Source organism: Monodelphis domestica, chromosome 1 (genome assembly GCF_027887165.1).
Source record: "Monodelphis domestica isolate mMonDom1 chromosome 1, mMonDom1.pri, whole genome shotgun sequence".
NCBI lineage: Eukaryota > Metazoa > Chordata > Mammalia > Didelphimorphia > Didelphidae > Monodelphis > Monodelphis domestica.
In genome coordinates, this window is record NC_077227.1 from 479718530 (window position 1) to 479735742 (window position 17213).

A 17213-nucleotide genomic window follows, 5' to 3' on the forward strand; every position below is an offset into this window, starting at 1 on the left:
CCAAGGCAGAAGAGTGCACAATATTGACTCCAAGACTCCAAGGCAGAGGAGTGCACAGTATTGACTCCAAGATAGAAGATAAGGGCTTAAAAAAATAAATAAAAATAAAGATCTCTTTCTTGGAAATCTGATTTACTACCAAAAGTTCAACAATAATCTTTGTACCCATAACTGCCAGATTTGCAGCACCCACTATGGCCTCTCTTCTGAGCTTCTGACTTGCAGATAGAGATGCTTACAGGACATTTTTGCTTGGAATCTTCACCAACAATTTGAATTCAACATATCTAAATCAAGTTTATTATTTCCCCCTCTAGACAAATATTTTGTGTTTACATATATTTTGTATTTGTTCTTATGTGTCAATGCTGTTCCCTCCCTCAAATTATAAGCTCCTTGAGGGAAGTGTTCCACTTTTGTCTCCATGTCTCTAGCATCTGATATATTGCCTGGCACATTGTAGTTGATATGGAGTTGATCAATACTTACTGACTGGTTTTTCCAAAGTTTGTTCTTCCTTCTGACCACTCTCTTTACAGTGGCACTACCATTTATTCACTGTCCTATGATTAAAGCTTTAGTATCCTTGGATCTTCCATCTCTCTTATTGTTCATCTCCAGTCAGTTACCAAGTTTTTTTGCTCCTACCTATGCAATAACCTTCATACATGTTCTCTTATTTCTAATCCCACTTTCACCACCCTGATATGGAGCCTCACTACTATTTACCTGGACTGACTACTGCAAAACAGATCTTTCCACCTCCACTCTCTCTTCTCTCTTCCAGTGGTATCAAAACTCAAACAGAAAAAAGGGGACAGCTGGGTGGCTTGGTGGATTGAGAGCCAGTCCTGGAGATGGGAAGTCCTGGGTTCAAATGTGGTCTCAGATATTTCCTAGTTGTGTGACCCTGGGTGAATCACTTAACCCCCATCGCCTAGCCCTAATCACTCTTCTACCTTGGAACCAATACACAATATTGACTCTGAGAGGGAAGGTAAGTATTAAAAAAAAAGCTCAAACAGAAACAGGGGCCACTAAATCATCCAGGAAGATTCCTGTACCCACATTTTGACTTAGTTTTGAAATGTTATGTTATCTTTGTTTTATTGCATTTTAATTTTTGTTTCTATTTCCCAGATAAATTGTAATCTTGTTCAGTGTTGCAAGTCACATGTGGCTGATGGGTCCATGTTTGACACCTCGACTTCTTACCAGTGCCAGACTGATAATCTCCCTTATGTATAAATATGTCCATCATATTAGAATTCAGAGCTGAAAGGAGAGGACCTTTGAGATTATTGAGTCCAAGTCACTAATTTTTTAGATGGGAAAACTGAGGCCCAGATTCTTTTATTCAAAACTTTTTTGTGGTTTTCTGTTGGCTACTGAACAAAGTTGACTTTCCTCTGGCTGCCATCCAAAGTATTCAGACATCTCCCTAGGTTTTTAGCCTTTTATGATACAATGACTACACTCTCCAATAAAACTGGGCTGCTCTTCAGTCCCCAAACATGTCCTGTGTTTTCCTACCTTTGATCCTTTGCTCACACTGATCTTTATTTCTGGAATATTTTCCCTCTACCTTTTCACCTGGTGAATTCCTATCTTTTCTTTAAAGCCAAAATCAAATGTCATTTCTTCCATGTAGTCTTCCCCTATCTTTCATGGTTAGTAATGACCTCTTTCCTATTTCTAAGACTTTACATAGCAAAATTTTTTTTGCAACTCTCTAAAGTACTTATGTGTTAATTTGTATAATGTTTATCAATGCTTGTGCCCTGTGTTTCTATTGGACTTTGCTCCATGAATGCAGCTACTCTTTCTTGTATAAACTTTGAAACCCCCCATCCATCACCAAGCAAAGCTCTCTGCATGCAGTAGGCATTTAATAACTATTTGTTGAATTAAATTGAATACTTTTCTCAGGTTTCTTGTTCATTTTCCAGCTTGAGTTGTGCTATTGCATATTCAAATAGCTATAAAACATAGAGAGTTTAACAAAGTCTGTATTTCTATTTGCAGTTTAAAAGATATTCTCCCTCCCCCCCCAAAAAAAAGGTTCCGTTTTTTTTCTATGAAACTTTGTTTTACACATAGGTTCTCGTTAAAGCATTAACCTCACTCCATTCAACTCCACTGTCAGCTGAACTAGTCTCCACTTCCTCAGGGAAGTGAGTGAGTCTTCCTTCATGTGAGGTCAGCCAGAAGAAGCAAATTCTCTTCCAGAGTTGTGCAGAAAGGACCAAGGGGAGAGAGGTTCCTCTATTTGTAGCAAAAACAAGACCCTCACTAGCTTTCCAGAGCCCTGTGGGAAGAGAGGCTTTGCTATGAGCCCCTCCTAATCCTAGAAGATATTGACATAGTGAAACAGGACAAGAGTAAAAGGTACAGGATGTCTTGTCAGCAGGGAGAGGAGAAAAGAATAATTTGAGGGAGAAAAATAGCTGGAAGTTGTGTATCTTTCAGACAACTGCTGAGGGCAGCTTCTATTTACATTAGAGTTTAGGCAGAAATCTTCTAATCATGCCTCAAAGGCAGCTGAGCAAGCCAATGTCATATCTGAGAAAAAGGCAAGAATATCCCAGAAAAAAAAAAGTAGAAGAACTAGCTCTAGATAAAGCCTCACTTAGTTTCCTCCTCTGACAAATGATAGCATTGGCCTAGATGATCTCTAAGGTGTCTTTGAGTGGCATATATCTAATAATTTGAAAAGGTTTATTCCACCAATCAGGGCAGAAAAACGTTGTGGAGAGCATTTGGAGTTCCAAAGAGCAGAACTAGGTGGCAATGTAGGGGAAGTTACAGAAATGAGTTCAGAAGAGTTAAGAGTATTAAAAACTGGAATAGATCACCTTTGATACAGTGGGTTTCCCCTTGCCAAAGGTCTAACAATTTATCAAATATGCTACAGAGGTCTTGGTTAGGTTTTATGAACATTCACCTGGAGATATTCTAGGTTTTTGAGATTTAGTTAGAAGTCATTTGTACAGAGGTGATAATTGAATCCATGACAATAGAAGAGATTTCTGAGGGATAATGTAAACTGAGGAAAGAAGAGAGCCCTAGATTCAACCTTCAACAATGATACACTGTCATGGAGCAAGAGAAGTTAGGAAAGGAATTAAACAAGCAGCATTGAAGACAAGTAACAAGAATGGGAAAGTTAAGTAAAGGGATTCCATTCAGGTCAAAGAGATCAAGTGGGAAGTAAGTTTCAAGAGCCTTGTTTGAAGAACTGGGGATACTTAACACTGGAGAAGAGAATACAGGAGAAACCATCTCTGCCTTTAAATACTTGATGGATTATCAGGTGAAAGAAGGAAAACAGAATGAAACCTTTCCACTGTTTAGAAACCAGACCTTATAATGTCTATATTTAGAATTTTGTCAACAATTTAAGATCAAGCTCTCTGTCTTTAATTAGAAGGAATCATATTCTTCCATTAAAAAAAGTCTATATTTGCCAGGCTCTAGTCTTATCACACCTCTTCAGTTCTTCAGGATTTTTTCAAAGTTTATAGCAGCCTAACAATTAGCTTATAAGTTCTTACACTGCCTTGGTTATAAGTCATTCAAATCTAAATGTTCCTTATTACTTCTCTTGGTATTTAAGACTCTTATAATAATATCTTTTCAAATATTAAGATCACTCTACTTAGTAGAGAACAAAATGGAAAGAAAATAAGAATTGAATACTTCTGCCCTTTCTCTCTTCATCATTAGTTATCATCATCCCATCCACCCTTGAGCAATAATTTTATTCTGGTTATTTTTCCTGCTACTCACATAGCTAAAACAAACAAAATAAAAATTAACTCTTCTTTTTTACTTTTAGCATTGTTTGGAAGACTCACTTATGATACCATTCTTGACATTATTTTATGAGATTATGCTACTTTTTTGTTTTCTGTATTTATCTCTCCTCGCTTTCTATAGCTGTACATGTCTTTCAAAATTTTTAGATCTCTTTAGTCTCTTTAGATCTATTTCTTTCCTTTTTTTAAAAAATTAATTTGCAATTGTGTCCTTAGAACTAAGCTCAGAGACTTCCATTTCTCTTGACCTAAGATCTCTTATATAATCTCAAACCATGGAATTCTACCTGTTCTTTCTCTTTACTCTTTTTTAACTCTTCTTTCTCAAAGTTCATGTTACAAACAAAAATTTGCTTGTTTTTTTTTTCACCTTTCCTCACCTATAATATATATGATATCTTAGATTGTGAATTTGTCTTACCTGATCTCCAGTCTCCTTAGGAAGAGGAGATGCAATGATTAACATATTCATACCTGGTCACAGCTGGGTCTACATTCCAAGAATACTGAACCTTTGTAGATCATTATCCAAACTCCATTCCTCATTCTCCCACCACCCTATTCCTTATTCTCATCCCACCCAATTTTCCTACCCCTTCCATTGTGCCTTCTGGAATGCCTGTTATATAGGCAACAAATTTGCCTTCATCTTAAATCTTTTCCTCTCCCATTCCTTCTCTCCTTTGGCAATTCCTGGAATCTGACTTCCTCTTGATATCACAGCTTCCCTGGCTACCTTTTCTAGCACTGGCTGTACTTTCACTCATTCCCTTAAGCTCACCAGTCAAGCTTCACCATCTCCCACTCTCACCCCTATCCAATCTGTTGCCAAGGCCTATAGATTTCACCTTTCCAACATTTCTCAAATATGTTCCCTTTTCTTCTCAGATTCTGCCACCACTACTTATTACTTCATGACTGATTATTGCAATAACCTGCTGGCTGGTTTGCAAGTCACAAATCTCTACTCCAGTTCACCCTCCATTCAAATTCCAAAGTGATATTCCTAAAGCACAGTTCCAACCATATTACTCTCTACTCAGTGAACTAGAGTACCTCTTGGATGACATCAGAATTTTCTGTTTGGCATTAAAAGCCCTTTATAACCTAGCTACCTTCCACCTTTTCAGTAGTCTTATACTTACTTATAGTTATAGTATACTTATACTTACATTCTCCCACTCACCCATCATGTCTTTGATCTTTGATCTAGTGGCACTGGCCTCCTCATTTCACAAACAAGATACTCTGTGTCTCAGCTCCACGTATTTTCTCTGCTTGTCCTCCATGCCTGGGATGCTTTCTTTATTCACCTCTACCTTCTGGCTTCCTTCAAATCCTGGCTTAATACCTTTTAATTCTGTTATTCCTCTCCCCCATTCATTATTTCCTACATATCCTGTATAGAACTTATTTGTACATATTTTGTTTGTGGTCTTCTTGATTGGATTGTGAGCTCCTAGAGGGCAAGGACTGCCTTTTGCCTCTCTTTGTATCCTCAGTACTTAGTACAGCACCTGGAATATAGTAAGTTCATAATAAATGTTTACTGACTGGTCCCATTTTCATTTTACCTAATTCTGCTGTATTGGTTAGAATCAGAAGCAGAATAGCAACCCTATTACTTGCTATGAAAAATAGAATTATTTGCAAGGCAAAGCAAGAATTTGCCAACAACTTTGTAATGAAAAAGAAATAGAGGGAAGGAGGGAAGGGGAGGGACAGAGACAGAAGACAAAGAGAGAGAGAAAAGGGAGAGAGAGAGAGAGAGTGAGAGAGAGAGAGAGAGAGAGAGAGAGAGAGAGAGAGAGAGAGAGAGAGAGAGAGAGAGAATCAATAGGTCATAGTAGTTGAAATTCCCCTTTACAACTATATCCTCCCTCCATGATAGCATTACATTTTTCAGGAGGAAATCATCATCATCCATTTTTCCTCTAGGACCAGCACTGTGTAGTATAGCCTGATGACAGTATCATTTCAGTTTCTTGATCTTTCTATTTTCCATTAAAATGTTATTTGCCATATCTTAAATTAATGGATTTTCACAGGAATGGAAATGCAATGCCACTTTACCACCTTTTTAAACCTGATCTTTTCCTCTTGAACAACAGATAACTTTCCCTTATTAAATACCAGTCATATGACACATCCTAGCAAGCTTCAATGGAACCTATGAGATTAAACTAATCTCCTCGCATTAAGGACTCTAGTTCAATTTGTTAGTAAACCATATTCTGCTCACTGTTATACAACCATCTTAGCCACCAACAGTGTCACTGCCCTTTCCCAGATATTGTTTCCTGTGTTCCTGAATATCCCCAATGTTATTCTTTCCCTGCTAAAATCCAAAAGAGAGCCCTGAGCTGGCACCTCCTCTCTTCTCAGTAGACAAGGTAACAAAGGATTAGGGTCAGAAGAGAAAAAGAGCAAGGTGCATTCTCCTGACTCCAGGGGGACCTTTTGTCCCAATTACTAAGTCATTCTTCAGTTGGCTATAATTGACAGCTTCTGTTGAGTAGGGAGGCAGAAGGAGACTGAAGAACAGTGCGTCTGAGAGACACGAGCAGAGGGTGAGGTAAGAAGAAGCTGATGTGCCATACTCCTCTAATCAAAGACATTAGGACTCTGCTTTCATGAGCATCACTTCAACCATCCTATTCCCCAGGGGAGCAAAATGACAAAAAAGAAAAAGGAGAAAACAGTGGTGTTGAGCTTGCCTTTGCTACTGGTTATACATTATAACTAAAGAAGGAGCTATAGTGGTGATCTCACTGCTTGAAGACAATGCCAGTGTACAAAGACTTGGGTTTCTAAGTTTCAAAAAAACTCATTTCCACTGGTTATGAAATTTCTTCATTGTAGACAAGGCACTGTTTTATTCAGGTCATCATTAAGTCATTTACTTTCATCTCCAATTTCAGTGATTTTTTTTTTTTTGGTGATGACTTTTCCTGTCCTTACTTTCCTCTCTTAATGGAATGAGCACTGCATTAATGTTCAGGGCTCCAATGATCAAATCCTGGCTCTGCCACTCTCTGTATAACCTTGGGCAAATTACTTATCCCATCTAGTCCTCAGTGTCATCTGTAAAATGTAGAGCTAGAATTAGTTGTCCTCTAAGGCAGTAGTGTTGCACTGTAAGAGAAACAAATACCTGCAGCCAGATATTGACTTAGAAAACCACCAATTAACATTATCTATATTGTATTGAATTTTCATTTATTTTGTTAAACATTCCCCAATTACATTTTAATCTGATTCTTCGCACTCTAAAGTTTTGAGGGCCATTTTCCCATAGTGGTAGTGAGTTTGATACCACTGCCATGCCTTCCAGCTCTAAATCTATAATCCCATTAGCCCCAACCCACATGTCCCCTTTTCTCCACTCCAAGACAGTTTCTCTAATGTTTTCTTTCCTTGATCTTGAAAAGAAAATCGGGATTAAAGGTCTTAAAGCTATTTGTATCTACTATGAATACATTTTTAGGAACAGATATTATATAGCAAATATAATGTCTTCTGTTCTTTTATCCCTCTATAGTTGTTGAAAGAGTGCTTTAGCTTCTGACTGGACATCTCTTCTCCTGAAAAAAAAAATGATATATCTGGAAATCTTTGCTGCCATCCCCTTCTCCATAATGCTCTTCTACAAGCACATTGTGGCTTTCCTCACTTCCTTTAGGGCACTACTTGCTTGCTGATTTAAATCCTCCTGACATTGCACCCACTGTGAGACCAGTTTGCAACTGAATAAACTAGTAGGAAGTATTTTGCTTCCTCCTTGAGTTGCAGAAAGGGCACCCCTGTGTGGTATTCTTTAATTCATGTATTGGAAGGATTTCTGCTGACATCTCTAAATGTGAGATCACAGCACACACCATTTAAAAAATTACAGCTGTATAATAAACATCCTAATGAAGCTGCTGGGTCAGTTGTTATTTGTTAAACCAACATCACATGCATTATTTTGCCATCTTGATGTTCTGTAACAATAGCACTGCAATATTTTAAATAAGTAGCCAGAGAACAATTTGAATGAAAAAATCTGGGGGTGGAGTTTGATGGTCTGAAAGCTCAATTCAAGTTAGCCATATGACATCATAGTCCCCCAAAGCTAGGGTACTCTTGAGTTGCACTGTTATAGGCAGAGTGTCCACAGAAAAGGAAGTAATGGTCCCTTGGTACTCTGTCCTGGTTGGTCCTTCTAACTTCTGGGTATTGTGTTAAGTTTTAGGATACTATGTTTTAGGAAGAATAGTGACAAGGTAGAATGAATATGATACTGGAACTAGAAATTGGGCTCCATGTGGGTTGTTTGAAGGAACTGGGAACATTTATCCTGGACAAAACTTGAAGGGTTCATGAGAGCTATCATCAAATAATCAAAAGAATGTCACATTGAAAGACGGATGAAATTTGTCCTCCTTGAATTCAGGAAGCACAGTTAGAAATCATGGGTAGAAATTTAAGAACAGATTTTGACTTAATTTTAGAGAATTTAAAAAAATATTTAGCCTTTTGTTTTAGAATTGATACTAAGTATTGGTTCCAAGGTAGAAGAGAAGTAAGGATCAGATAATTGGGGTTAAGTGAATTGCCCAGGGTCACACAGCTAAGAAGTATCTGAAGCTAAATTTAAACCCAGGACTTCCCACCTCCAAACCTGGCTTTCTATCCACTGAGCCACCTCAAGAAAAAACTTTTTTTTTTAAAATGACATTTCAATTTAACAGACACTAAATGTCTACTGTGTGCACATCTTTATGCCAGACACCGGGAATCCAGAGACAAACATGAAAAATAGCCTTTGCCATCAAGGAGCTTTCTGGTGGGGAATACAACTTGTAGAATGGATAAATATCTAAGTTGAGGAGGGAGAGAGAATGAACAAATAGGGGATCAGAAAAAGCTTTGCACATGTGCTAGCACTTAAGCTAAGCCTAATGGTTAGCTAAGGGTGTTGCTAAGAGTTGAACACGAGCAAGAAGAACATTCCAGGCATGAAAAACAGGCTGTGTGAAAAGAGTTGGAAGATGAAATAACTAGTAGGTCATTTTGGCTGAAATGTGGAGCACAAAGGGACAATATTTAATAAGACTGGAAAGATACATAGGAGCCAGATTGTAGAGGGGTTTAAATGACAAAGTGGAGGATTTGTAGTTCATTCTAGAGGCCATAGAGAACCACTGAAGTTTTTTGAGTAGGGGAGTGACATGATCAGACTTGTGTTTTAAGAAGATTATTTTGGCAATTTTATTGAAGGTGGATTATAATCAGAAGTGTGTAGGTAAATGTTTAACTAGCAGCCATTGGTTGGGGGGAATATAGCACAACAGCCTTTTAATTTTAATCTGCATTATTAACATTTTCACCATCACTTTGTTAAGTCTAAACAATCAACCAAACTCCAATTTGTAATATTTGCTGATTTCTGAGGTATAAATGCTCATACTGAAAATCTAACAGTTAGGCTCTTGAGATACTGTTCAAGATGGCTCCAGCACACTACTGAATAGTGGAGAGTCTGCAATCAAGATGTTGTTGCACCAGGTCAGAGATGTTGAGGATGAGTAGTAGCAATATAAGGGGAGAGAAGTGAAGTTGTTAGACATCATAGAGATAGAACCAACAAGACTTGGCAACTTATTAAATGTTAGGGAAGGTGAGGAGGACTTGAGGAAGAGAAAAGAATCAATCTGGTAAACCTGGGTAACTTTGTAAAAGCGAAATGAGTTGTCTTCAAACCTCTATCATAGGAGATCGTCATAGGGAAGTTAGATGACTTCTAATTGGGGATGCTGTAGACATTTTTGTTGAGGCATGGGTAAGAGGAGGACACCTGTGAGGTCCTTTCTAACTGTGGGATTCTGTGAAATGCCATACACCAGGAAGTCTTTTTCCCAGGTTCACACCCCAACCTCAACATTATCCCCACCCCATCAGCTGGAACATCTGAATTATCAGCCTGTCATTTCTCTAAGAAACCAATTTCACTGCTTTACCTTACCTTACTTCTTTTTTGGGCTTCTAACATTTTTCTCATTGGATATCTCTGAAATCAGCAGAAAACCTGCATTTTGGCATGAATGTTATAGAAGCAGTTCAGTCCAAAGACTAGAGCATAGACTATTAATTGAGCTCCCTTTCAACATTGTAATTTAATGATCCTGCTTTGGCCTCTTAGAAAATTTGCATTTTCTGTCTAATCTAAATTTCTGTTCAAATATTATATTCTTAGAAGTTAAAAACGATTTTAATTATTTTCTATTGTTTTCTTCTCCATTTCCCCTTAAATAATTTTTTTAAACTCCCCAAGCATTATTCTCCCATCACCAAAGCCAGTCTGTTGTTCTAAAGTGGCAATTAGCTAACATTCCCATTCCTTCTCAAATACTTTTCTCCCAAAGTGAATGTCCAACCTAAAGCAATGGGTTGCCTCATGTTACATTCCATCAGTCAAGGAGTATTTATAAAGCGTCTCCTATTTTCAAAGCATGACTACATTCATCTCTCAGCAATATCATTGACCTGTCCTTTGCAACTATAAATTCCCCCCTCAGGGTAATTAATTTAGCTTCCTTCTTCTCCTTGGCAATATCTCTTTTGCCCTTATTCTTACCCTGCCTCCCCCCCCCCCCCTACACAGGGAAAGGTCTTGATTCTATGGAGAAAGGAAGCCTGCTTTGAAAATGAAAGTCATCTTCTTCATATTAGCAAGAAGTATGACCCTATTAAGGTTTATGAGCACTTAGGAAAGTGATGATCTAGTATAAAAGGAAGAAAACAAGCATTTAAGTGCCTACTATGTGCCAGACACTATGCTAAGTATTTTATAAATATCTCATTTGATCATCTAGGTGCTAATATTATCGCCATTTTATAGTCAAAAAAGCTGAGTCAGACCAAGGTGAAGAAATTTGACCAGAGTCACATAGATAGTAAATGTCTCTGGTGGTATTTGAACCTCAGTCTTCCTGACTCCAAATCCAGGGCTCTATCCACTGCATCACCTAGTTGCTTCTAGGGTTGATCAAGCACATTCATTGCCAGGTTATCTTCATTTCCTTTGATGAGAGAGGTACCAGATGAAACCCAGATCCACTCTATTGCCTGACGCATCCTGGCTTGGAAGTCACCCTGAAGAGCCAAATGTTATACCACTGGAGCTCAAGCTTTGGTAGGTACTGCCAATCTAGAAGGACCTAGAGATGTAGTTCATGCCATCATCCAGATAGAAAACTCTTCAAGTTCAGAGAAATTGGACATCAGAGGATTGGGCATGAGTGGATTTCTTTTATCATTCTGGAAGAGAAGAGATTCATCTTCATCTGGAAAGGAGGCAGTTGTGCTGATTGAATCACACAAGGCAAAAATCAGAGATGGATATATCACTTGTATGTTGGAAAGATCAGCTTTATCCTGAGATTTTGAATCCTACAGGTGCTGTGAACTAGAATTCTACAAGGAAGGCCAGTCTAAGAAGGATTAGAAGTCCTTGGGAATGTATTCTCAGGACAGAAAATATGACCAGGCTTGGACACGAGTGGGTTTTGACTATTGCTGCTGTCTGCTGAGTATAGAACAAGAGAAAATAGGTATATCATGTAGCCCAAAGCTCTCAGATTTGTGAGAAATTCTCGTTTCCTGGGACAAGAGGACTGCAGGAAAGCTCACAGAATGTTGTATGGGTCTCTTTAGCTGATTCATGAAAAAGCATGGGATAATGGATTTAGAACTAGAAGAGACCTCAGAGGTCATCTAATCTCCCTCATTTTACAGGAAAAGAAAAAGGGTTCAAAGAGATTAAGTGGCTTGCCCAAGATCACACAGATAGTTTGTGTCAAAAGCAGGATCTGAAGTCACACTGCTTGGGCAGACATGCAAACATGGATGGTTTGTTAAAATTTTCATCACTGGTGGGGAAAGAGGGAAATAATGAGGAGGAGGAAGAGAGCCAGTATTTATATAGAGTCTTAAATTTTACAAAGTGCTTTATATAAGTTATCTCATCTGATTCTCACAAGTCTGTGAAACAAGTACTATTATTATCCCCATTTTACAGATGAGGCTGAGAATGGTTGAGGTAGAAAGTGGCTGAGACATATAGCTAAGTAGCTAACTGAGGCAGGAGCAGAGTTGAGGTCTTCTTGACTCCTAGTCTACTGCTCTATTCAGTATACCACCTGATTACCCCACACCTAGAAGACATTCTTAGAAATAGCAAAATATAAGAGAAATCATAGGAGTGAAATTTGTCATGAACTGTGTGGGTTGATTAGAGATTTGTTACCTATCTTATTAGGAGTAGATAGAGTGCTGGCCCAGGAGTTAGGAGGACCTGAGTTCATATCTGGCCTCCAAGACTTCCTAGCTAAGTAACTCTGGGCAAATCATTTAATCCATGTTGCCCAGCCTTTCCACTCTTTGGCCTTGGAACCAAAACACAGGATTGAATCTAATATGGAAGGCAAGGGGTTTAAAAAAACAAAACTTGGGCACTAAACTCATGAATGCCACTGTCTCCTCCATAATAGCTGGGTATTCCCTGGCCAGACCAACAATGATTGTAATGGTTACTTCATAGGCATCTGAAGAAGGACCTTGGCAAGGGACATCTTGCTCTCTGGAGGTGTACTCCAGGGAGCCCCCTGCCTTGCTCAGGGGTGTCTGGGACGGGGGTCCCCTCCATGCTCCTCTCCTCACCTTGCTCAGTTTGCTGGGTATGCTTTTTGTGCCCTCGCAGCTGCTGATCTTTTCTCCGTGGGTCCACCTTTGACTCAGCAGCTCACCCCGGAACTCATTTTCTAAGGGTTTAAGAAAATACAGGGTCAGGACATGGAAACAAATTATAGAACTGCCAGCCATGCCTTCCTTAGTGGAAGGAGTTGAGATGAGGACTCAGCTGGTTTTCCCACTATGCTACAGCACAGGTGCTGAAGGAGGGCAGCCATAGTACCTAGACCAAGCTTCTAGGAGATGGGGGAATCCAGCCGCTAGGTCAGAGGTTCCTGACCCAGTAGGAATTTACCAACAGAAAGGGGAGCCATTTCAGCAACTCTGGCTGATCCATGGCTTCAGTGCCTCCTCACAAGACCCTCCCCAGCTCTGGAACTGGGCAAAAGCAACTCAACCCTGACTTCAGTCATGCCTTTCCAGAGAGGGCCATCGGATCATAGATTTAGATTGGTATAAAGCCTTATGGGCCACCTAGTCCAACCCACTCTTTTAATAGATAAAGAAAGTAAGGCTAGAGAGATGAAAGCAGAGCCAATATTTGAACCCATGTCTTTAGCCTCCAAATCCAGTTTATGTCTCTTTTTGACTAGAATTCTAGGCCCTAGACCCACTGGATTTGGGCTCTGGTATCTAACCAGGAGAATTCATTAGGGCAAAAGATGAGTGCAGCAGGCCATTCAAATTTCTTGGTCTGGGGATATTTGTAATGGGCACTGTAGTGGAATAGCCTCAAATAGTCCTTATCGCATTACCATTCTATGATCCTAAGTTTAAAAAATTAGGTCAGGCAAGGAGTATGTGAGGAGCCAGGAAGAATGACATTTATCAAAAACAGCAAAAAAATAAATAAATAAAAGGAAAATAGTCATAATACTAGGACCCTAGGAGGTTTAGATATAAATAAAGGTGGATTCACTTGAAAACAAGTCAATAGATGAAAACCCAAACCTATAAAATGAAGAAGTTAGCAGGCAATTATTCATATTACAAAGAGATTCTTCCCTGCAAAAGAAAAATATCTGAGCAATTTTTAAAAATAGGAGGCTGTTGCATTTAAAAATATAATCCTATCTGCAAATTTTAGTTATAGCCTACAACTTTTCTGGAAATATATTTAACAAGAAAGGTGGGGTCCAGTTAAAATTCCCTTAATGGTTGGGTAGGCCATTGCCTCCCTACTATGGAGATTTCTGAACATCTCCCCCACCTGCCTTTGAACCTTTTCTCTTTCTCTTAACTCTGAGTTTCTCTTTAGGTTAAGGCATCTGGTTAATATTTAATTCTTCACATAAATTCACACATCTGAGCAGAGGACAAGCCCATCGGGCTGGACATGACAAAGAAACACATTGTGTACCTATTCCCTGCACGTCAATCCAGGTTTCCATGACAACTGGCTTGCTTCAGCAGCTTTGAAAAGAAGGTCATTAAGCAACCAACAATAAAAACAGGAAATGAATATTCCTGCATTTCGTGCTTCACTCTTCACCTGCCTTCCTCATCACTGACAAGTGGGCTTGGTACCTGGGAAAGTCACCAACTTAACCTAGGCAGGGGCACTGCTGCCCTCTGCCCATTATGTCTCCAGTGGTTTTTATTGCAATCACAATTAACTTGATCTGCTCTCTAGCCCGCTATATCCGTGTTCCAAGTCCCCAAAGATCTCACAGTGCAATCATCATTTGGGATTTGTGGAAATGTATTTAATTGCATTAAGGATCCCTTATTCTTAATTAAGGAAGTACAAAAATGATGAAATGTCAGACTTGGCTGGCCAGAAGATTAAAGAATGGTGGTGCAAGATCGTTAAATTAAATGTTAAGAGAAGCAATGGAAGTGAAGAAGTCTTGGCTCATTTGGAGAGGCCTAAGGCACATATAGAGGAGTAGCTAGGTAGCTCAGTGGATAGGGCTCTGGATGTGGAGTCAGGAAGACCTGAATTCAAATCCAGCCTCAGATACTTACTAGTTGTGTGACCCTGGCAAGTCACTTAAACCTCTGTTTGCCTCAATCCATTAGAGAAGGAAATGGCAAACTACTCCATTATCTTTGCCAGAAAACCCCAACTGAGGTCCCAAAGAGTTGGGCATAACAACAAGGCATATATAAGCTCATCCTGGTTTTCTTACTCTTCAGCTTTATCTCTACTGTGAACTATCATAAAGCTAGGACAAGCCTCATATGTTAAGTCAAAGAAGATGTGTGACTTTGGCTCTCAGGATCTTTGTTTCCCCATATGTAAAATTGAACCTGACTGGGGACATCAGGCTCAGGTCAGAGGTGCCCTACTTGGAATGCTCTCATATACAGCAGTGGAGAGTGGCTTCTGTCTTTAACAGACCCTGGTAGGAATCTATTAAGAGGCATACAATGGCGGGTTGAGTTCTAGAGACTAATAGCCCCCAGTGAAGCAAACAAGCAGTCTGCCATGGCTGCTTTCTCTGGCTTAACCATAAGAGCCACCAAAAAGAATAACTGGGAACCAAAGATCTTGCTCCAGGGAATATGGAGAACAAGGAGAATTTGACAGTGATCTAGAGAATGGAGTATGATATTAATAGCTACATATGCAGAAAGACTAGATGATTCTCCTAAAGGAATATGTGAATGATTGAAGGAACACTTCTATAATTACCCCACTGCTGCCTCGATCATCACCGTTGACATTATGTCAAAAAAGAAACTAGTATTTATTTCATGTCTTCTATGCATCAGATACTGTTTTTAGCTCTTTACAAATATTTCATTTTATTCACTTAACAATCCTAGGAGGTAAGTGCTATTCTTATCCCCATTTTACAGATGAAGAAACTAAAGTAGAAGTGAAATGACTTGCTCAGAATCATTTAGCTCAGTAAGTATTTGAGGTCAAATTTGAACTCAGACTCCAAGGTGTGACGCCAAGCTCCAGTATTCTATCCACTGAGTCAACCCGCTGCCTTATTTTGTGCTTTAAGATTACCTAGAGATTTATTTTCACTTTAACCCTCCAAATACCCTGTTGGATATCTGTCACAGTATAATCTGAGTATAGAACTGAACATACTACATTTCACTTTCTTTCTTCATTTTTTTGTTTGAGTTCTCTTCCACAAAATGACTAATATGGGTAAATGTTTTAACGGTTACATATGTAAAATCTATATCAGGTTGCTTATTGTGTCAGGGAGGGAAGAAGGGGAGGGGAGGGCAGGAAGAAAGGGAAAAGGTTGGAACTAAAAAAATTTAAATGTTGAAAATTATTCTTACATGTATTGGGGGGGAAATAGTAAAGAAAGAAAAAAAAACAAAAAATGTTTGTACCATAGGTATTATTATCTTCTCCTTATAGGTGAAGAAGTTAAGCTATTAAGGAAAATAAAGAGTTCTTTGAAAGACTGGACCAGGTGCTTCAAAAAGAAAACAAATTAGAGGATTGTGTTATAGTGAATCATAGCTCTGGAACTAGAAGAGCTCTCAGAGATCATCTAGTCCAAGTCCCTCATTTTAAAGCTGAAGAGGCTGAAATCCAAGGAAGTTAAATGACTTGCCAAGGTAATACACATAGTAAATGACAGGCTGATTTTGAACCCAGGTCCTATGACTTCAAAAATAATCTGAAGAAGCAAAGAGGAATCTTTACCTGTGTAAGGAAAGTTGGAGTATGGAAGAATGTTAAAGAAGGAAGAGAGGAAGATGTTTGAGAGTTAGACCCTTTGGAAAGGAATTAGACTCATAACAGAAGGGATTAATATTGTGGATCCATAGATCCTTAGCACAGGTAATCTGGTCATGGCCAACAGAAAAAGAAATAAATTGTTGTAGCTGATGACTACTTGCTGAGGATGACTGAGATCCCTATTTGTCAAACTCAAAGAAATAGTGGAAAAGTCAGTTGTCTTCCTAGGGCGTGTATCTGGGACATGACAGAGAGATTCCTTACATTGTTCAAACTTGATGACCAATACCCCACAGCTTCATTCATGATAAAAAATAAATTATATGGCCAGAAAGAAAGTATTATTAACAATTATGAAGTTCTAAGAAAGAAACTGAATTTTGGAGAGGAGGAGGAACATTTCCCAAGACTGCTGCTCCTAAAGGGAGTTCGGAAAAGACAGGCATTTTTGAAGAGTGAACAGCTGGCTCATAAGAGGGTTGCCTGAGAATGAGATCTGAGTTTCACTGAATCACAGACTACTATAGTTGGCAAGTTCCTTGAGAATAGAGATTGTTTTTTGTCACATCCACAGTGCTTAGTACAATGCCTGGCACATAGTGTAGACACCAAGTAAATGCTTATAATCTCCTCCCCAAGTTCAAAGAAAATATAGATAGGAGCCTGTGACCTAGAATTCTATAGGGAAAATCAGCCCAAGAAGGATAAGGAGATCTCAAGAGTAGAATTCTTAGGACACAAAATGTTTTTGTTTTTCTCACACCAGACCTGTGATTTGATCATTGAAGGGAGCTCTTGTTAAAGATTTATTTACCAATATAGATTAGCACTTTCAAATGCATTCAGTATCTTTGAGAGTTATCTTAAGGGAGTTGCTTTAGGCACTGAGAGGTTAAGCAACACACCCAGATCACAGTTATCACCCAGAAATGGGGATTGTCCTCAAGACTTTCTGACTCTGAAGGGACTTTCCTACCTATTTGCATAATGCCACACAAAAC

The 17213-nt window shown here is 38.9% G+C and overlaps 1 protein-coding gene across 14 annotated transcripts in view; it reads right to left on the bottom strand.

Annotated features, from left to right (window-relative positions):
* MYT1 (myelin transcription factor 1) overlaps positions 1-17213 on the bottom strand; it is a 206572-nt gene that overhangs the window by 128851 nt on the left and 60508 nt on the right. For 7 of the 14 annotated variants that reach the window (XM_056812769.1, XM_007475479.3, XM_056812774.1 and 4 more), the window contains one exon: positions 12522-12622. The exons of the other annotated variants lie outside the window; for them this stretch is intronic. In XM_056812769.1, the coding sequence (XP_056668747.1) occupies positions 12522-12622 (101 nt within the window). The remainder of the gene's footprint in view (positions 1-12521; positions 12623-17213) is intronic. 14 annotated transcript variants of the gene reach the window in all.